We start from the raw sequence: 22,878 nt of genomic DNA on the forward strand, positions 1-22,878 counted from the left end.
GGCTATTCTAAAATAGTTTTCCTACCCTATTGCATCATTCTATGTGGTATAAAGGACAGGCCCTTAAAAATGAAATAAAACTAGCTTTTATGAGAAAGTTACTATGTTATTCTTTCCTCCTCCCTCCTTTTCCTTTCCTTTCCTTTCCTTTCCTTTCCTTTCCTTTCCTTTCCTTTCCTTTTCCTTTTCCTTTTCCTTTTCCTTTTCCTTTTCCTTTCCTTTCTTTTCCTTTTCCTTTTCCTTTTCCTTTTCCTTTTCCTTTTCCTTTTCCTTTTCCTTTTCCTTTTCCTTTCCTTTTCCTTTTCCTTTTCCTTTTCCTTTTCCTTTTCCTTTTCCTTTTCCTTTTCCTTTTCCTTTTCCTTTTCCTTTTCCTTTTCCTTTTCCTTTTCCTTTTCCTTTTCCTTCCTGTCCCTTCCCTTCCCTTCCTTTTCTTTCCCTTTCCCTGACCCTGACCCTGTCCCTTTTGCTTTTGCGTTTGCGTTTACGTTTGCTTTTGCTTTTCTCCTGCCCTGGATCAGATAATTTTTTGTTTCATCGTAGTACCCATTCCCAGACTGGTGCTGCATTTGGAGAGCAGACTATTAACACTCTTACCTTTCTTCTTTTGCTTAAGTCATGTAAGAATAATTAGTATTTTCACTGATGTGTAATTTCTGTGTTGAAGCACACAAAACAAAAATGAAATTCTACATATTCATGTTTTCTCCTCTCTTTCTCTAACTGACACACACACACACACACACACACACACACACACATTGAGTGTGGGAAAATCTTGTATTAATGAGTGCATTTCTGTTTTCCTTTGAGGCATTTCATATATTTAGTTTTGCTTTCAAACAGTAAAGCCTCTTAAACAATATTAGCATATTTTTTATTCTGTACAGCTAATTTCAGTTTTGGAATTTTAGGAGTTTGTAATTGGTTTTGATGATAAATGTTATACAAAACATGTCAAAATTAGACTTTGCTTTGTATCCATTGAGTTGATTTATGTGTGTGTAATTCGATGAGAGGTAACCCTGGTTGTGTCTGGTTATCTGGTTATTTTCTCCTGAAATTTTATTGTATTGTCTAGGTTTCATGCCATTTGCCCATGTGTATCCTTTCTTAGAGTTGGAATTCAGTAGTAATGGTCCTTTAAAGAGAATTAAATGTATTCTTCTTAACTTTTGCAAAACAAACTTTAAAAATTTCATCTGTGGAGTCATAATTTGCAGACTAAAGTGCTTTCTTCCACAATTACTTTTCTATTATAAAACTCCCCCCAAAAAACCACTTCTTCCTGTTAAAGACTACTTAGGGGTTTGGTGGATAGGCATGTGAGGTTCTAGTCCCTGAAATTACATTCAGAATTACAGAATAGCTTTTATGAGATCCACCAGGGAGTACATTACTAAAGAAGATTAAGTATGTTCTAACAAAATAATAAACCTTTAAAAATATCTTTCTGTATTTCACACCTACAGAGATGAATAGTCCCAAAACATATAGCAAAACAGTAAAGCTGTCATCAGAGTGTTGTTCATTTTTAACTAAATAGCTTTTTCTCAGACCTCAAAAGGAAGAATGGTTAAATAGTTGAGTTTCTTAAAAATTTAACAGGGAACCTCAGATATAAAGCAATTATTAAATAAATTTGGTTATTAAAGATTGCAGCATATCAGTTTACCCTTTGTCTGCTGATAAACAGTAGTAACTACAGTATTTCAGTTTGAAATGAGAAGTAAAAGAAATTGTTTATTTCTTATTTATAATTGAAGAAAATACCCTTATTTGTAATGAGTATACAAGACAGATGTCAAATTTGATGTCTTTCCCCAAAATTTTTGCAAAAAGATGTAGTCACCATGTATTCAAGTCTTCACAAATGTCTTCCATCATGACATTTCAGTTTACTTTGGACTACAAAGTACCACTGGGGAAAGACACATTGACCTTAAATAACCTAGTTAGTTGATAGCTGTGGAAACTCCATAGAGGTCATCCTAAGGAAACAAAATTAGCATGGGGGCGTCTGCCTGGCTCAGTCAGTAGAGCATGGGAATTGATGCTTGATCTCAGAATTGTGATTTTGAGCCCTATGTTGGGTGGAGAGATAACTTAAAAAATAAAGAATGGGGGCGCCGGGGTACTCAGTTGGTTGAGTGTCCACCTTCAGCTTAGGTCATGATCTCCTGGCTTATGAGTTCAAACCCCACGTCGGGCTCTGTGCTGACAGCTCAGAGCCTGGAACCTGCTTCAGATTCTGTGTCTCCCTCTCTCTCTGCCCCTCCCCTGCACACGTTCTGGCTCTCTGTCTCTCAAAAATGAATGAACATCAAAAATTTTTTTTAAATAATAATAGTAATAAAAAGAATGAATTGTGAAGACTATTGTCTAGTGCTGCCTTCAAAAAAAGAATTAACACAAGGGTGCCTGCCTTGCTCAGTCAGTAGAGCATGTGAGTCTTGATATCAGGTTCGTGAGTTTGAGCCCTATGTTGGGTATAGAGATTACAAAACTTAAAAAAAAAAAGAATTAGCACAGATTTAGTAATTATTTGTATTGGCATGGGCTCAAAATTACTAGCGTTGGAGGTGATCAAGATTTAAAAAGCAAAAGAGTAATAATATAATAATAATCAGATTATATAACAAAAATCATAAATTTACACCAGGATGATGACTGAAACAATTATCTTACTGTTACAAGAGTGGGTACTTGTGGCTTGAGATAAAGTTTCCAGTTTGCCATTACATACTGACTTAAATAGTGCTGTATCTCAGTAAATTTAGATTGTGAGTGAAGATGATATGCTCTGGAAAACAGATCATTTACACAGTGGATACAGTGATGACAGAGACAATAATATTGAAGATGGATGTGAAGATTTTTAATAACTAAGCCCAAAGTTGAATTTAAAAACAATCTTTGTATGGGAAAGTATATATTGGGTTGTAATTTTTCAAGAATAAGTGATGTTTATTTCTTTTAAAGTAAGTGGAATTATTGCATAAGAATGGCTTTATTAAATTTCTCCTCTTATTTTATGTGCCTGGAAGCAAAAATTTAATACTGTAATTTTATAGTCAGATTTCCGACTTTTTCACATGCCCTGTTAGCCCTTCCGTAGTCAATCTGTTTCTTTATCTTAGCATTGCTTCCTTCATTTTCTTTTTTCCTTATAGGAGTTTGGTAAAGCATGACATTTTCTAAAATATTACTCTTGATAAAAGCAGTATTTTTGTTTAGGTGACAAACAGCATGTTTGGTGCTTCAAGAAAGAAGTTTGTAGAGGGGGTCGACAGTGACTACCATGATGAAAACATGTACTACAGCCAGTCTTCTATGTTTCCACATCGGTCAGAAAAAGATGTAAGTTAATCAGTTATATTGTGTTTACTTAGCAGTGTATGTCTGTGTCCTTCTGGTTCCTGAAAAATAGTATATGAATTGCAAAATACCGTCTTTAATCGAGTGACTGTATTTTAGATCCAGTGCTACACCCTGGGGATACAATGGCCTATGGGAGCTTACATTCTAATGGGAGATATAATGTCCTATAATTCTTAAGTTGGGATATGGTAATACTGTGGTAGGAAGTACTCAAAATCCTCTGGTAAACATGGTATTCTAGATTATCAGTTTTTTTAACTTGTGAAGTAACTTGTTTTAATATTAAAATATACACATAGAGTAGAAAGCAGATTTGCACAGATTTAAAGATGTAATGGCAAGATTTAGTGAAACCTTACCTTTGCTCTTTAATCTTTAGGGTGTAACCCTAAGCTTCAGTTAGTAAGAGTATCTCCTCTGTTCATCCGTAGAGATGCTACTACAGAAAAATTTTGGAAGAACTGTATTCAAACATAGATGTTATGTTATAGAGGTGTGAATTAAGTGCTTTGGAAGGCTAGTAGTTCAGTAATCCCGTTTGGAATGAAAGGATTTCACAAAGCCAAGTCATAATTAGCAAATTGATAAAATATTTTTAAATCAATTAATTGTTGTTTTCAAATCTAGTAAGCCTCTTTAAATTATACACTATATACTACAGTAGTCAAACCAGTTGCATTTTTGTATTTGTACCCACCCACCTTTTTTCTCTTTTCAACCCTTTATAAACTTGGCTATTCCTAATTTCCCTATCTATATAACAATCTATTCTAGTTAATAACCTAATGGGATTGTTACTGATATTTAAAGCACTGATAAAATTCTAAGATCTGTAAGAAATGCTCTCATTTTTCATTAAAGTCGACCATTAGTAAATTAATTCCTGTGTCTTACAATCAGTTTTTACCCCCTCCTATTTTGATGCGACTCCCCTTTATTTTTGTTTGAAAATTGTGTCATTTTGGCAACAGTGTGTCAGTTGTGTTATTAGGACTCTTTTCAAAATATGTGGTGACTTCATAATTAGTGTGCAGTTTAACAGCTGATAGAATAGTGTCATCTCATTAATTTTCTGTTACCTTACTGCTCTTCTAACTGTTTGCTCTTGGATATAAATTATAATTGAGTTACGTTTTACTTAAGTTTCTATGTTTACGTCTTGGTCTTGTAGTTGAAGAATTTGGAATATCATCTGGCTAATGTTGGTTGCAAAAACTATAACACTAATCCACGTGTATATTACTATGATTGTATAGGGAAAGTTAAGTCTGATGAAAAAAAAATGGTAATAGAATATTACTTATTGAAGAACAGCACTCATTCTGATTAGGAAGATATGAAGCTTTCAAACAAATCTGGAATAAAATACGTACAGAGGATGACAGAGATGTATGTCTTCTAGAGAACAGAAATGCTATATATCCGAGGTTTTTAGTCACCATTATTAAATACACTCACATATGTTGGTTACCATTCCTGTTCAGTCGTTTGTCACAAAAACAACACAATGATTTGCTTTAGAAAACTTTTTTTTTTTAATTAAGAAGGTAATAAGACATAAGAAATTAGGCTCTAAAGCCTAACACTCATATGTGTTTGGATCTTGGCTTTGCCTGTTACCAAGGACTTCTCCAAGCCTCTGTTTTTTTCTCCTTTAAGCTGGGACAAATTTCTACTGTTGCTGGTACTTTTTTTAATAACAAAATAGTACCAGAGGTATTATACAGATTTTTAAAAACATGCATGAGAAGGGAGAAGAAAAATTACCCATAATTTTGCTGATCAGGAATAATTTTCTGCTAAAATTTTGATTTAATACATTAAATATTTTTACTTTAAAAATGTTATCATGTAAATCTCGAACATATTAACATTATTTTCCACTAGAAAGTTTGTACCAGTTTTTACTCTGAGCAACACTTTCCATGCCCTCAAAAATACCAGCTGTTAGTTACCTCTAAGTCTTTGCAGTATACAGAAGAAACTTACTGTCTTAAAATATATTAAGACATTGTTAAATTTACACACATAGGCATGCACACACTCAAACACACATGGTAACGTGTCTTTTCCATGTAGTTACTGGCCATTTGTATTTCTTCCTTTGTGGATTACCTATTTTTGTCCCATTTTCTATTTCTCTATTGAGATGGTAAGTCTTGTTTATTTGTTAGTGTTCTCCATAAATTAATAGACCCTTGTGCTCTATTACAAATACTTTACCAGTTTTTTTTGCTTACAGTTAAGGGAATGGTTTTTAAATGTAAAAATATCTATCATTCTTACTGAATTTGACTCCTCAGTGTTTTATTTTTTATGCTTTTATGTTTTTGAGATCATACTTAGACTTTTTCCAGCTATTTTCTTCTGGCATTTTTGTGCTTCATTATTCACATGTAACTTAGCTCCCTTAGAAATATATTTTAGTTTGAAGTGTGAATATTGGTGCCTGGATCTCCACCCGGCACTCCTCCCACCCTTTCAGGTTATCCAATATCCAGTTGTCCCAACACCATTTATAATTTAGATCACAGGTTAGAAAACTTTCCCATAAAGGACCAGATAGTAAATATTTTAGGGTTTATAGGCCAAGAGGCTAAATAAAGAATATTATGTAGGTATTTATATAACCATTTAAAAAGTAAAAAAAAATTTTTTTTAGTTCACACACCCTACAGATATAAGCTTTGTGCTGGATTTGGCCTGCAGGCAGGAATCTGCCCAGCCCTGAGTTAGACCATTCATTTAAGGCTAATTGAAATCCTCCCTGCATATGTATTAATGTCTGATTGGGCCTGTTTCTAAACTCTTGTTCTGTTTCTCATGCTGATTCTGTGGCAGAACTGCAACATAGTTGAATTGCTGTAGCTTTATAGACAATTTTCACATCTTAGTCAGGTAAGGTCTTTCACATCCTTCTTTATAAAATATTTTTGACTATTGCACATTTATACCTATGGTTACCTTCTTTTAGAAGTCTGGTGTCTGTCTTCTGTTGTTCTGATGCCATTTTTTAATAAGTAGGGTTTTATGGTTGCCATTTTTGTTACATTTTTCTCATTGGTTTTTACTGATAGAATAGTTTGTATTTATCTTATAACCAACTACCTTACAAAACTCTTACTAGTTTTTGTTGATTGGGAACAGGGGCTCTGCAAGTCCTACTGTATGATTTTATATCTCACTCACATGATTTACTAACCAGGTGTCCTTGGGCAAGTTAGTCTCTTTGTGTCTCAGTTTTTTCATCTATAAGATACAAATAACAGTATATGATTCATAGGTGGTTATAAGGATTGAATAAATAAACATATGCAAAACTTTCAGAAGACCAGATAGTAAATATTAAATAAATTTTGCTACTAATATGAACAATAATAATATTATTATTCCATTTGATTGTCTTGGGTTTTTTACATAGTTATGTATATCATCTGCAAATAACAATTATTTTACTGTAAAACTATTGAAGAGAAAGCTTTTAAACGTAACAAATAGATGAGATAATTTTGTAATTTTTTTCTGTCTGGGAACAGTGAGAAAATAATTTCAAATTCTTATTTATGATAAAGAAAAACCGACCAGTGATTGAGTGAATCTGTATGCCATTTATTTAAAAAAGTCCTGGGGCGGCTGGGTGGCTAAGTCGATCCAGTGCCGACTTCAGCTCAGGTCACAATCTCACGGTTTGTGTGTTCGAGCCTCGTGTAGGGCTCTGTGCTGATGGCTTGGAGCCTGGGGCCTGCTTCAGATTCTGTGTCTCCCTTTCTCTCTGCCCCTCCCCTGCTCATGCTCTGTCTCTCAGGAATAAATAAATGTTAAAATTTTTTTTAAAAAAAGTCCTAATGTACCCTATCCATATAGTATAAAATGTAAGTATCATATGCATGGTTGTAGAAGTATTTGAGAAGCTGTTCTTTATGTGGTTGTGTACTAATTAAATTGCTAAGTAGTTCTTCAGGACTACTTATTTTCCAAGGCCTTTTATTTCAAGAGATGCTTGTGTATGGATATGTCTTTGTATAGAATGCTGAATTTGCTATTTTGATGTATAAACACCATTTTATAAATATTACAGATAATGTTATTTAAGCGTTTTCACAAGATTAAATAAATTAGAGGTAGATATAGGCTTGATTTCTTTTTTATTATAATTATTTTCTTTTTTTAAAAATTATTTTCTATTTGGGAACATTATGGAAGATGAAAAACATTCATATAAGATGTCAATAGACAGCTCTTTGGGGATAATATAATCTAAACAGCTTAGAGTTATTGTTGTTTAAATATATTTGTATTTGAATTGCTAGTCTATTTTCTAGTCATGTGAGTCTGTGCACTCAATTGATAATTCTTAAGCATAATCATTTTAGAAACACAAACTCACGGGAACTCCTTTTCCCTTGCTTTAATATATGCTGTAAAGACACGAAATGTGACACCTGTTCCTTTTTAAAAAGCTCTTAAAACTGATAAGAGTAGGCCACTTTCTTATTTTGACAAACAGCAACCATTTTGAACTCATACCTAGCTTTTGTACTTGTGTTAGCCTACAGTAATTATGGCTGCTAGGATTTCTTTCAGACCAATTAATAACCAGTATTTCATTAAAACCTATTTATAAACTTGTATTATTATAAAATAAATTATTGTTGTCATCATCATTATTAGTATTAACTACATGTTGGAGTCCTGCTTGGCTGACTGTCCAGTTCATTAATTACACTCACATTCCTTTCTACCTGAAGACCTTGGTGTCCTTTTTTTTGTTTTGTTTTGTTTTGTTTTGTTTGTTTTTCGGATCTTCACATGGTTCTGTCTCACTCTTATCTCTCACTATATCTACTAAAATGCCTTCCCTGAGAAGAAGCCGTCTCTCTTTGACTAAGTAGCTTTGTGTATACTATCAGTACTACTCCCACTGTATCCTTCAAGATTCTTTCTTGCACTTTCATAATCATAGCATCTCTGTATCTGAAATACATCTTCATTAATTGTTTATTATCCTCTCTACTCCATTAGAATTTAGGTCTAGTTTACTGCTGTGTTCTTAGAACACATATATAATAATGCATATGAGTTAGTAGGCTGTCAGTGAGTTTTTGTTAAAGAAAGGGAGGGAAAGGAGTTGATATTGAAAAATAACAGTTAAGATTATTTGCAGATATTATTACCTAAAAAAACTCAAAAATCGCCTTTAAAACTTTAATTGAAAATGTGAATGTGTATAAATGTGTGAAATTTTTATGACAGTGATAACCTGATAGAGTTAAATGTAAATAATAAATAAATCAGACTGTACTCTAAAGAAACTGGAATTAAATATGAAACCATTTGAAGGGAATGCTCCAAAACCCTTTACATTCATGGGCAGTCACATAATCTTCAAACTCCATATTTTAAAGATAAAAGCTTATTATTAAGGGGGGGTTAAAATGATATAAGATATATCAAATTGTGATATATGTACAAAAAGAATCACAAAATGTTTCATCTCAATAATAATAAAAATTCATGGGGGGTGTCTGGATGGCTCAGTTTGTTAGGCATCTGACTTCAGCTCAGGTCATGATCTCACAGTTCATGGATTTGAGCCCTGCATCAGGCTCTGTGCTATCAGCCTGCTTCAGGCCTGCTTCAGACCCTATGTCTCCCTCTCTCTCTGCCCCTCCCCTGCTTGTGCTCTCTTTCTCTCTCTCAAAAATAAATAAACATTAAAAAATATTTTTTTAATGTTAAAAAAATTCATAGTTAGAAAATGATATTTTATTTCTACATACTAGTAAGGAAGCTTTGTTTTTCATGGAAGAATAGCCAGTCTCTGAGGGAGTATTGAAGTAATTGCTGTAGAACTACATAATTAATTCAAACCTCATAGAAAACTATTTAGAAATGGATATTAAAAAAACCTTTTAGAAATGTGAACATTTTTTGAATTAGTCATATGCCTTCCTATATATTTGGCTAAAATTCAGATAATAATAAGATGTTCATTGCCATACTTTGAATTTGAATATTAAATGTTCTGTAGGAATTTACATTGACTCTTGTAGCATGCATTATACTTTTTGTAAATGCTCTTTTTAATATTTTTTTTTATTTGAGAAAGAGCATGCAAGCAGGGGACAGGCAAAGGGAGTGAGAGAGAGAATCCAAAGTAGGCTCCACACTCAGCACAGAGCCCAATGTAGGGCTCGATCCCATGACCCTGGGATCATGAACTGAGCTGCAATCAAGAGTCGGACACTCAACCAACTGAGCCACCCGGGCGCCCCCAACAGTGCTTTGTAAAACTTAATGTTTTAGTCAAAATTATTTGAAATAACCAGTAAACCCATAACTTGTTTTTATCTGATTCATAAGGTACAAGGTCCTGTGACTTATTGGCTATTTTAAGTTTTTCTGATTATTCCCTCTCTTCTTCCTTCTTATTTTGGTCTTTTGTGTTATCTTCTTACAGTTTTTCTTTTTGTGTCTGTTTGCTAGATTTCGTTCTGACTTCAGTGGTTTCATTTTTTAAACTGTACTGTTTTTAATTTTAAAATGTTCTTCAGATTCTGTCATAGGTTGAGAACTTCTTTTCTGTTATGTTTTTTTCCTGTTTGTAGATATATAGTCAAAGTTATACTTCTTTGTTACTTTTGTGCTGGATTAATAGCAGCATGTTAGGAACTGTTCTGTCCATACCTTTACGTATATTATACAGTGAATTTTTTTTAAGGATATTTAAAAACTTGTTTCAATTTTTAATTGCTTTTGTGATCAGGGAATTTTTATTTAACCAAAATTTCTTGCATTTTGAAGACATTTGTTATTAGAAAATAAATTCTTGACAAAACTGATTTTAGTGTTTAATATGTTTTGTGAGTGAAGGTACATTTATTGAAGGGAATAATGGAGAGGTGGTCACTGTTGAGAAGCAGAGAATAATTAACACCTTTGTGTTGTTATGGATTGCTGGCAGGAGCCACATTTGTTTATTATTAAATTTTTAACTGTCTATCTATTTTCATATATATTTTTAAAACAAAAAATTTTTAGACTTTTTTTGGTCATGGATTTCAGAGTTGTATCTAGTAAATACAACTGTATCTTTTAAATACGGTGTCTAATTTATCGATTTTCTTAACATTGTATATAATAAAGGTTTAAACGGGCTTTTTGTTGGGTCACGGAAATAATTAAATCACATTACTATTTCTTCTAGCTGCTTCCTGGTTTTTGTTGTTGGTTGACTGCAGTGTGTTTTATAGACTGTTTAAAAAATGAGAAAGACTGATTGAAATGGTTTTGGACTGGGAACATGGTAACCTTGTTGGTTTCAGCATTCTACTGATTGTGTGACATTTAATTTTTTTCTACCATTTCCCCCATCTGTGAACATAAGTTCTTATTTTGCCTGGAATTTGTGATGATGAACTTCTTTCTTTAGCTTCTTAGACAAAAATTAATATAAATGTAGGGTACTTTTCAATAAGTTCCCCAAAGGCTGAATGACCCTCTGCCTGCTGTTAAAGGGAGTCCTGCATTGGGAGGAAAATTAGATTATTAGCAGCAGTTGCTACCATTTACTGAGCACTTACTATGTGCCATATCTTATCTCATTTAATCTTCACTTCAACTCTATGAGGTAGGTAGTGTTACTTCCATCTTACAGGAAAGAAACAAAGGCCCGGCTCTCCCATAGGTAAGTGGCAGAACCAGGATTCAAACCTAGATTTTTTTTTCTGACTCCAAAGCTGGGCTTATGTTGCATTCCCTACTGTAATGTGCCTATTGGTCTAAAGTTTCACATTTTTCTAAGAAATTTATATTATTAACTTTCAGCATTTAAAATATATGTAAGTTTTCTGTTGTCTGTTAATTGTAGTTCTTGCTGTGCCATGGTACATTTCTTACACATTTTCTTTGCCCTTATAAATAGCATTTCTATCCATTCACGTTCCTTTATTGTGTGTTAATACATTTTTAGCACTGACATATTTCATGAAGCATGGTCTTAGAGTTTAAAAATACATACCATTAGGGACTAGTTTTATAAGAAATCATACATTTGTATTTTTGACGTTTTGAGGCAGTCATTTTAATATGTTTGCATAGCTAATTAATGCTTATTTTACATGGATGTTTTGAAGGTTATAAACTCTTAAGTTTAATAAAACTACTTTCCTATTCCTGTAGAGTATCGTTAGTACTAACTTTCTTCATGTTCTCTCACACATAAAGAAAATGGTAATATTTATTATGTCACACTGGTAAATGGGTCACCCTACTGCTCTTGGTCTCCAGTACTTGACTCAGGGAGCCATGCCCCTCTCTACCTTCATGCTGTGCCTCCCTCCCTCAGCCTCCTGCTGTTGTGAGGGCTGATATCTTGGCACATCTGTAATTTCTGTGGGTATGTAAACTTTGTGAGAAAGTGGACAAAAATGTCTCTTTGGAGTTATGTATTTAGTAAACATAATTTTATATTTAGTAAACATAAATTTCTGGGAAAAGTAAAATTTTGAAGATGTCCTTCTAAAATGTTCACATTGTGGATCATTCTGAGACATGTATTCATATTTTCCAATCTCTTATAGTTGAAGCTTTTGGAAACTACTCTTTTACTTTTATTTGTACATTGATAACAGAAAATCATGATTTTAAGTATTTTATATAAGCCTTTTATCTTCTGTCACCAACTAAAGCTTATATGTTACACATTTTCTTTGATTTTTTTTTTTTTTTTTTGTAATTTGGAAATGAGCCTTTTAAGGTGCTTAAAATATTTCCAGTTAGTTGGCAATAGTAATGATGATTGTATCTAACAAAAGAACTTGATCAGGCATAAAATGCGTATTCTTTTAGCTTGATTGGTTAGATGGTGTACCCTCTGGATTTGAGAAGGAATATTTATAAGGTTTGAGGCTTTTTAAAAAAATTTTTTTCTGTATTTAAATACTATTTTCTGAGTAGTGTGTTACTCAGCCCTACCTCAGGAGAGTGATGTATATCATTAGTTTAAAACTATTGTATGAAAGTTTTTGTGAATTTTTGAATAATTTGAACACCTCAGAATTTTGACATGAAAATAGCATGAAATGTGCATTGTAAATTCTCTATGTAAGTATTGCTACTTCTGATTTCCCTAATGTAGTCGATATCAGCACAGTTCTTCACTGGATACCAGAGTGGCCTGATAGTTCCCTGTCTGGTGACTCTTTTACCCTCTTCCTTTTCTCTAAACCTCAACCATTTCAGCAGGACATCAAAGAAAGTTGCTTCTGCCCCAGAGTGCCTCTCTTTTATAGTCCCACTTCTGCTGTTCTGGCTTAGTAACTTATGTCTCCATACATTTTTGCTGTTGGAATTATTATCCTAGGGCACAGTTTGATCAAGTCACTTCCTTGTTTAATATTATTTTTTCTCTTTGTTGCCATAGGTGGTAGTCATCTGGCCCCAGCATATTCTTTTATTTTCCATTCTTCTGTGTATGCCCAAATGCGCATAGGCGAATAAGCCCCACCTCCCTTCACTAATTACATGTTATGAAATCACTGGTGTTTTTTATTTTGTTTGTATTCTAATCCTGTCACTAACTTTCATCATACTTTTGCTCACTGCGTATTCTCAGCCTGGAAGATCCTTCATCTGTACCCACATCAGATGTTACTGCTCTATAAAATATTCCTGTTACCTCACCCTCATTTAGAGTTATCTTCCTCTGGTGATACTTCAGAGCATTTACTGCATTGTACCTTAGAGTATAATTAGGTGTATAATTCATTCTCTTCTACTAGAGTGTAACTCTTAAGATGATATGGCCCAAGGCTTATATAGTTAAATTATTTTGGTGGTTGCTTAATATAAGAGAATACACAAACATACACTTAAGTGTACACATTTTTATTTCCTTATTTTATCTACTTTGTGTATAACACTGCCACATGCAGTGCCCAGTCTCTGTGAGGAAATAAAAAATGAATATATATAACATGTTCCATGAATATAACATGCCTTCAAAGAATTTATATTCTACTAGGAAAAAAAGACACTGATGCAATAAATTGAAAGACGTTGATAAGTGCCAAAGTCACATCACTCACTCACCGTATACATTATATATTATGTCTATATATAGTATATGTAGTATATGTATATGTATATGTAAGTATTTTGTATATGTAACTTACAAGTTACATATACTTACAAGTATATGTAAGTAATTTTGACTTGTCCTTTGGTATTGGGCCCTCTATCCACTTACTATATGATTGTATGCATGTTTGTTACATTTTTCTACCCATTTGATACACATCAACTATTTGCAAATATAAATGTTAGGAAATATTCTTACAAAATATAAAACTTTTCCTACTTAGGTAATTTTACTTTCAACTTTTAATAAACTGAATTTAGAATTTAGCTTAGTATATTATCTAAGAATCAAGTAATTTCACTGACACGTGTATAGAGGCTTTTTGAGATGCTGCCTTCATGGTTTTGTTAGCCTAGTTTTTTGTTTTTGTTTTAAGTGAAATAATGATGCTGCTGTAGTTTTATTTGGAGTAACTTGAAACAAAACTTGTAGTAATCAGAAATTAGTTTTATAGGTACATTTTGATTTCATCCAATTGTGATATTTTCTCTAGAAACATGGAATTCATTATGTAATACTTGTTTTGTGATGTTTTGAAGAATGAGAAATGTCTGTTGACTCTCCCATTATGATATATTGTACAGATTTGTAAAGTATAAATGCATTGCTCTGTGTACTTTCTTTACGCTCTAATATAATTAATTTGTTTCTAGATGCTGGCATCACCATCTACGTCAGGTCAGCTGTCTCAGTTTGGGGCAAGTTTATACGGGCAACAAAGTAAGAATTTTGTATTTATTCTGGGATACTTGATTTAACACAAAAATAACTACCAAGTAAAGAACAATCAGTGCTGCCCTTGTGGGTCAGTTCTAGGATTTAAAAGAAAAGATTTTTAATTTTCAGTTTTCCTTATTTCACTCACATAGCAAAACTTATTATTTCAGACCTAATTCAAAATTTGTTGTTATCTGGATATAGGATAGATTGAAATTTATTTTTACATCTTTTGTATCTGTACATTCCTTTGTTAGTACAGTGTTTTTTGAAGAAAAATTTGCTGAGCAAATAAATAATAGACATTCTCTGTGTTTTCAGTTAGAGGAAGTTAAAACATTTTTTGTTTGGTCAGTTGAGTGGATTGTTTTGTTTGTGTTTTTTGGCTTTTTTATTAATGAAAGACCATAACAATTTGTGAAATGTTCTCTTTGTTTGGCACGTATTTCTTCTTTCACTTTAGCTCAGTCTGGATATAGAACATATGTTTTTGACTCACAGTTCAATGCTTTTTCCAAATATAAGATTGAATTTCTTTTTAAGTACAGTAATGCTTTTATAGCGCTTAGCACAGTGCCTGGCGCATAGTAAGCGCTCAATAAATGTTAGCTATGATTATCACATAAAATTTTTATAAAACTAAGTAATAAAATCTTCCAATTTTTTTCAAATTAATTGTCCACACTGTTAAATATTAATAAGATTGTATTATCTCTAATTTTCTAAGATTTTATTATCTGATTAATGTCAGAGACTGATGTCTCATCTCTGTTAATAGAAGGGGAGTGTTAAAAGGGATATAAATTCCCACCAAAGATTACAGAAATAAAGTAACTGGAGGAGACAGTATGCTCACTGAGGATCTTAAGCAGCTTCAAATAAAAATCAGTTATTTGAGTTGGGACCCTTTCCCAGTATAATAAAAAGCAAAATTTTGATAGGTATCAGAATAGTTCGTCAGACCACTTTATTGTTCAAATTTATTTTGAAGGTTAGCAGAGGGAGGAACTTATTTTGTTAGACAAATATAGTTTCCATCTACTTTATTCTTCCTTCCTCTTTTGCTGTGGGGTGCAATTTTGTTAATGCAGAATTAGTAAATAAAATTATTAATTGCATATAGATATTAGCACTTTTCCTGTAGTCATGTAGAAAATATTTTTTAAAAAGCTTTACATTGCATAAAAGAGGTGTTGCTTATTGATCCACAAATGTTCATTCTAATTGTTGAGGGGATGTTACTAGCTAGTAATTTGTTTCATTTAGCCTGTGTTTTAGTATGAAACCTACTACTTTCACTGTTCTGGCAGTCTTTACCATGAAAATATCTAGTTATTTTAAAGCTACCCTTATCTCTATAGAGTAACTGGAAAGAACTTACTTTGTTTTCTTTTTAAAGCCCACAATTTATCACAGCAGAAAGTAGATATGGAATGGAGAAAAATGATACTTGAGAAGCTAAGGTTATTTATGAAGGAGAATGGCAATTATTTTACAGTATAATCAGCTATATGGACTTCTAAAATCTGCTGTAATTTTTTACCCTGCAAATGTGAAATTGTAATTGGGTTAGGATATGGAATGGGTTAATGTTTGAAATATAGTTTTTTATTGGTATCAGACACTTAATTAACTTCTTTATGTGTGTAAAATGGTTGTGTTAATTATTAAGAGTATACAAAGGTTAATGAATGAACAAAGTTGTTTTCATTAGATAAAGTATTTTGTACTTGGTCATTTAAAAAGAAATCACATATGACAGATATTTCCTGTTGGAATTTAGTATAGTAAATGGCTGTATTCCTCCTGTAGCATTGGCGAACCAGCATTTTCAATGCATGGCTCAGTCTTTTAACTAAGACATTGTAGGTATTAGTCTACAGAAAAATTGACCCTTAGGTCAACTGGAACTGAAATGTCTCAAGTCAGGGTACAGTTATTCCTTTCCAGGGTACAGATCTAGAAGGTACAACTAGTGAAAAAAAGACAGGGGCTAGATTCCCAGTCTCTGTTCATTAGGATAGACCCGAAAGGGCCAAATATGTCATTTAGCTGCTAAGTAGTCTGAACACACACCTTGTCAGAGAGAACACCAGCTACCCTGTGGGACTTGAGGCTCTGGGTTTCAGTAGTATAAATTAGTCAGAATGTTAATACTTGAGAAGCTAACCTCAATAAAGGATAGTGAGATAGAAGGAATAGTAGGTGGGATAGATTAGTGACATTCTTCTTATGGTAACTAATTCTAATTGTGCATTAGGCTTGATATAACTTGCCTCCAAAGTGTATTAAATACTACCATTCACTCTGTATTCAGATTGGCAAAGTTCAGCAGGAATTTGTACCATTAAAATGGAGGTCTACCATCTGTTTTGTGTTCTTTTTTTAATTTTTATTTCTTTAACATTTATTCATTTCTGACAGAGACAGAGCGTGAGTAGGGGAAGAGCAGAGAGGGAGGGAGATGCAGAATCTGAAGCAGGCTCCAGACTCTGGGCTGTCAGCAGAAAGCCCGATGTGGGGCTTGAACTCATGAGCCATGAGATCATGACCTGAGCTGAAGTCGGACATTTAACTGACTGAGCTACCCAGGCACCCCGTGTTTTGTGTTCTTGATGATTACAGAGGTTAGAGGTGGAGAAGGAAGAGTAGCCTCCAAAACTGACACTCACAGAGATTAAACAAGGGAGGACATTCCTCTTGGAATGGATACGGGCCTGGTGAAGCCTACATTTTGCCTGATTTGTGTGGAAGTAATTGTGTAGTACATAAGGGTACCTAGAAGATGCTGGACTAGGGGCTTGTATGATCACAGGTTCCGGTATAGTCTGACTGTATCCAAATATGTAACTTACTTTTCATCTATGAGTTCATGTGAATACTGTGCATTAAATGATAGCTATAGAAGCTATTGAATGGAATCTTGTGTTCAAGTTGCATAATGTTCTCTACTTGTCATCTTTGCATGTGTAAGATTTTGGGTATGCCTTATAGGTTTAAAGACCCCCTTGGGCTTCCCAAAGCTACCAACTAGTTTGGAATTAACAAGGAACCAGGAATTAATCTCTCCGCAATATTCAGTGCATTGAAATTAAATGGTAGTAAAATTGGAGTGACTTCTTCTTTCTTACCAAAAAGATTTAGAGCTTTGGAGAATTGGACAGAAGGGAAACTACTATTTACTGAGTGCTTCCTGTATGCCTATTATCTTATAGGCACATAGGTTAACTAGCTCTCAGGATGAATCCATGATAAATATTTGTATCTGAATTCTCTGAGGACCTGGGTCATTTGCTGGGGAAAGAAATAAATTTGTCTTTCTGGGATCTGGACTCCTGACTTGAGAGCAGTTGGCACATTCTCATGCTTTGAACAATGTCCTCCTGTTTTAAGAACACCTAGATGAAGGCTGTTTTGTTTTGTGGAGAACCAGAGCACAGGTGGGTGATTGAGAAGTGGTGCTGTTGACAGTGTATTTAGGCAGATGACACATTTCAGAAAATTATAGGACCATTTAACAGATACTTGAATTAATACTGAATGCTCTGGGAGTTCTTGTTCTCAAGCACATGTTATAGTTGGGGAGGTCAAGACATTTATATGTAAAATGTTACATAACAGCCTACAATGCTAATACATAGGTTAAAAAGTATTGTGTTGAATGGTATGGACAGATTTAGGGTTTAGAGAGAAAAAAGCACAGTAAGCTTCAAAAAGAAGATAGGAATTGAGTTTAATTGGAACTTACTGAGTGTCTACCATAAAATGAATGGCATAATGTTGCCTAGTGCAGATGTGTGGTAGAAGAGGTCATTCTGCTGTATATACACTGTATGTACAGTGTACCTACTGCTGTGATGTTACTGCCTTTATTTATTACATGTCTTTACTGCCTTTGTATCCTCTGTATTCTGTACATCTCAGGCACTCAGTAAATGTTTATAGAATGCATGTTGAGCAAGCTATAGTTAATCTGGTAGATAAGTACACAAGGTATTTTATTACAAAGCAGAGGAGGAAGGACTGAGTTTTCTGGCTATTTCAGAGGTGGGAGTAATCACTTGTCTTGGAGAATGATCAGGAAAGCATTTACAAATGAAGTCATGTTTAACATTGGCCTTAAACAGACTGTGGGGTAAGGTTGTTCTAGTGGTGGGAGCAACACCTACAGCATGGGGTAATTTGGGGGCAGTCTAGTTTATCAAGGCAAGGGAAACCTCTTAGGCTGTTACATTGGTTTCATTCAAGAAGTATGATCTTTATAGTTCTGTGGGATATATCTCAAGATCTTTACCATTTTTCAAGGTCAAGAACACAAGCATACAGTTTTCCTGCAGAAAACAACGATTTTGTGAAAACCATTACTTCATTAGACTGTAAGTTTATTTTCACCTTTAGGACCACCTGTTGACTTTTTTTTCTTTTTCTTTTTTTGCATAGGTGTGTTTCACATCCCACCTCACCCACCCCCAGAAAGTTAATACTTACTGCATATTTACTATGTGTATGGTGCTATTTTAAGTACTTTATAGGAATTAACTCATTTCATCTTCACAACTGTCCCAAGAGAGGTTAAGGGATTTGCCCAAGGTTTTACAGGCAGTAAGTACTAGAGCCACGATTCTATTACTTAGTAAGTGTAACTGTGTGAACATCAGTTGAGAACAGAAGTTTCTTTGAATCCTGGATGTTACATATTACTTACTGAATGTCATGACCCTAGATAGTGGGCTGTTAGCACATAATAGAAACAACAAATGTTAAATCCACAGATTTAAAGAGTTTTCTGACCAGGGCATGGTGGTAGTATTTAGTTGGCTACTTCTACCATGGGTGAAATATTATTCCAGGATGTAAGAGTATGGCAAATAATAAAGATCTTGTTTTCATGGAGCTTATATTTTAATCGGGAAAAAATAATTGTGCAGACAACTAGGAAATAACATGATTCTGGTAGTAAGCACTATAATAATTAAGTCAGGTTAAGGGATGAGTGGATGGAATTAGTATTTTACATGGAGCAGTCAAAGAAGTTATCTCTGAGGAGGTGATATTTGAATGGAAACTTGAATGTTGAAAAAGGGACATCTTTGGAAAGATCTGGGGGACCTTTGGAAAGATCAGGTACAGACGACAGCAAATGGATCCTCATCAGAATGTAAGAATGAACTTAATGAGTTAAAGGAAGAGTGAGAGGGCCAGCGTAATGAACAAAGAAAGTAGAAGATTAATGGGGTAGCAGGTGTCAGATCATGGAGTCTTGTAGAGATTTTATAAAGACTTTGGATTTATTCTAAGTTTAATGGAAGGATTTTAAGATACAGTTTCATTTTTAAAAGATCACTTTGCTCTGTAGCAAAGGGACTGAGTGGTGAGGGCCAAATGATAAGAAGAGAAAGACAGTGCTACTACTGCAGCATTCCAGGCAGGAAAATAGGCTTGGGCCAGGGATGGAGGTGTTAGGAAGCGGTCAGATTTGGGATATTTTGGAGATAGAGCTAATATGATTTGGTGATGTAGGATGTGAAAGAGACAGACCAAAGATTTCTAAAGTTTGAGACCCGCATTACTTTGTGAATGGGTGTCATGAATCTAGAGTGGGAACTTAGGTTGAGGAGGAGTAAGCCAAATGTTGTCAGGTACTCTCAGCTGGTTCCAATATAGCAGCAGCTTTTCATAGTTGAGAATGGCGAAGGCAGTTAACTCCATCCATGTTTCTTTCTTGTTCCATACATCCTTAGTACCCAGAAGCAAGCCCATTCCTCCTCCACGCTATATATCACTTGTCCTCATTTTCATACATCTTATTGTTTTCTCATACTGAATTGTTACAATGTTTTTACCCACCTGACTCATCATCACCACCATCAAATACCTGACTAGATCTCTTTCATTATTTTTTTTTTAATTTTTTTTTTTCAACGTTTATTTATTTTTGGGACAGAGAGAGACAGAGCATGAACGGGGGAGGGGCAGAGAGAGAGGGAGACACAGAATCGGAAACAGGCTCCAGGCTCTGAGCCGTCAGCCCAGAGCCTGACGCGGGGCTCGAACTCCCGGACCGCGAGATCGTGACCTGGCTGAAGTCGGACGCTTAACCGACTGCGCCACCCAGGCGCCCCTCTTTCATTATTTTAATTCATGTTCTGTCTCCTCCAGAAATATTTTCTGATTCCAAATCCATTTTACTTTCATATCTGAGTTAGTGGTCCCTCCCATATACATCAGGGCACACTGTGTATAGTGTAAACACCTGTTTTGTGGCATTAAAAAAAAAAATCTATACTTCAACAGAGTAAGAGAAGGGAAAGTATTCTAGGTTGGGAGATGGATATGAATAAAAGTTCAGGGACAGATTTGGAGAGAGGACCAGGGAAAAAAGGAAGATTGTTCAATGAAGCTGTGGGGGGGAAGCAAAGATTAGAAGAATCTTTTGGGTCATGACAGAGAATTTTAAAAGACTAAACTGTGATTGGATTTAATACTATAGGACAGTGATTCTCAACTCTGGCTGTACCCCTAAAAACACCTCGAGAATTTTTAAAATCCCACTGGCCATGAATTGCCTGGATTCAGACTAAGTGACAGTTTCTGGGTAGGGGACCCAGATTTTAAAGTTCCCCAGGTGATGTAAGTGTTAGCAACTACTATAAGAAGTGGAAAATAATTGGTTGAAAGTAAGAGTCAAGAAATTGAATTATTATATTCTTCATTATTTGTGATCTTGGGTAGGTAACTTAATTCCTAATGTTCTTTATCTGTAACTTTGTTGGATGATCTCTGTGGAGACTTTCCTATTTCTAAAATCCTTTGATTTTAATGAAGGAAAATGTATAACAAAATTATGTTGCAGGGAAGATTAATCAGCTAAGTGCAGGGCAGATTGGAGGTAAGTAGATATGAGGACAAATTGGAGGTTAGAAGGTGGTTATTCATTGTTAGTGTGGGCAGGACAGTGAGTTCCTAGGAGAAGCTAGTTGCTTTGGAAATGGAAAAGGGGGCACATTAAGCCCTCTTGCACCAATTCATAGATTTTCTACCCTTTCCTTAATAAAGATTTCAGGAGACTTCATTTAAGTGTGAGTGTTCAAGGGTTTGGTTGCTATGACTAGTTTTTTTTCTTGTAACTTGTATTATTAATATTTGTTTTTAGCAAAATATTGAATAAAGGATGGCATATGTTGCCATAAAGTACTTAACGGATGTGCTCTTAACCAGTTGTGCAGTGGAAATAATTCATAGAAACATTTCTTAGATCATATTCTCTTGGATTTCTGAAAAATGATCAATAAAAAATTGAATTCGTTCTCTGTTTAGCACCCTGCCAAATTAGAGGTAGGAATCTACTTGGAGTATGTTCATATATTTCTCCTAATACTATATTATTCTTTATTAGCAATTTGTCAAATTGAAAGAAAAATTTTATTCAGAACTATAAAGTTTTTAACTACTTTTTAACTTTTTGTTCATTCTTTTATACCTCATAATATTTTTTACCTGTTGTAGTTATTTTATGCCAAATTTTTTATGAGATCTTTTTTCCCCCACTTTTTCTTTTAGATTACACATCTTCTTCTTGGTATAGTATTTTGGAGAAGGTTTTTTTTTTTGTGATTGTTTCTAATTATATCATTAAAAGAGTAGTTTTCCCTCTTTGACCTTACCCAGTTGTAATTGACTCATGTTACTCAAATTTAATGATTTAGTATATTTTGTTTCCTAAAAATAAGTCTTTGTATGTTCTTATTCAGTGATACTCTCTCTGTTTTAAAAGAATTCAGTTTTTAATTGAATTTGAAATAGCTTGATTAGTAAGTTATTCAAAGCTTGATGATCCAGTTTGAAAATGATGCACTCCTCTTATTTTTCATAACTACCTCGTTCAAAAAAATGCAACTCAGACTGATTGAACTTACCTGTTTTATGAAATTCAAGAGTGTTAAAGGAAAAATAAAAGTAAACACTGATCTTTGAGTTTATGTCATACTGTCTTCCTCCATTCTCAGCACTATAAATTAACTCATGTGCCAGTAGCCAGTCGACTAAATAAATAACCATAGCCATTCTTGTTTCTGTCTCCAAAAGTTTTTTGCTAATGTTCAGATAATCTGTAGTCTCTAAGATATTTCTGAAGTTCTAAATTTTCATAATACAGCATAGAATATGTATATGAAGGATTGAAGTAAACAAATCTTAATGAGTCTTTAGTAAGGTATACTGATTATTAGAAAAGAGCCAAAGGATACTTGATTTTTTTAGAAAGTGTATGTTTATTTATAGTGCTGAAAGTATAAGTGAAAAAGAAAGGGAAAGTAAAATTAGAACTAAAACTTGACAGGTATAATGACAGGAAGAAAGAAGATGGAGGGAAAAGATGAAGGGATGGAGGTTTAGAAAAATTTTGAAGAGAGGTGAATATTTTGGGGGGGGTAAGGCAAAAGAAAAAAAAATAGAGGTGTCTCAAATTGGTAGACACTCACAAAGAGTGTTCACTTAGTGTTATATTGGGCTCGCATGGGGTTTCCATGAAGAACACTAGGAGTTAAGAAATCTAAATTCTAGTCTTGGTTCTTTGTGTCACCTTGGAAAAGTCAGTTAACTCATCTGAGCTCAAATTCCTCATCTGTAAAATGCGAACATTG

General features: G+C 34.0%; 1 protein-coding gene across 1 annotated transcript in view; it reads left to right on the plus strand.

Annotated features, from left to right (window-relative positions):
• The window catches only part of CNOT2 (CCR4-NOT transcription complex subunit 2), a 135,481-nt gene that overhangs the window by 86,443 nt on the left and 26,160 nt on the right, over positions 1-22,878 (plus strand). The window contains exons 3-4 of the mRNA XM_047066820.1: positions 3,235-3,357; positions 14,173-14,239. Coding sequence (XP_046922776.1) covers positions 3,235-3,357; positions 14,173-14,239 — 190 coding nt within the window. The remainder of the gene's footprint in view (positions 1-3,234; positions 3,358-14,172; positions 14,240-22,878) is intronic.

The sequence above is a fragment of the Lynx rufus genome, unplaced genomic scaffold (assembly GCF_022079265.1).
Source record: "Lynx rufus isolate CCGP_SWC_20201006 ecotype Redwood Valley unplaced genomic scaffold, mLynRuf1.p SCAF_7, whole genome shotgun sequence".
Lineage (NCBI taxonomy): Eukaryota > Metazoa > Chordata > Mammalia > Carnivora > Felidae > Lynx > Lynx rufus.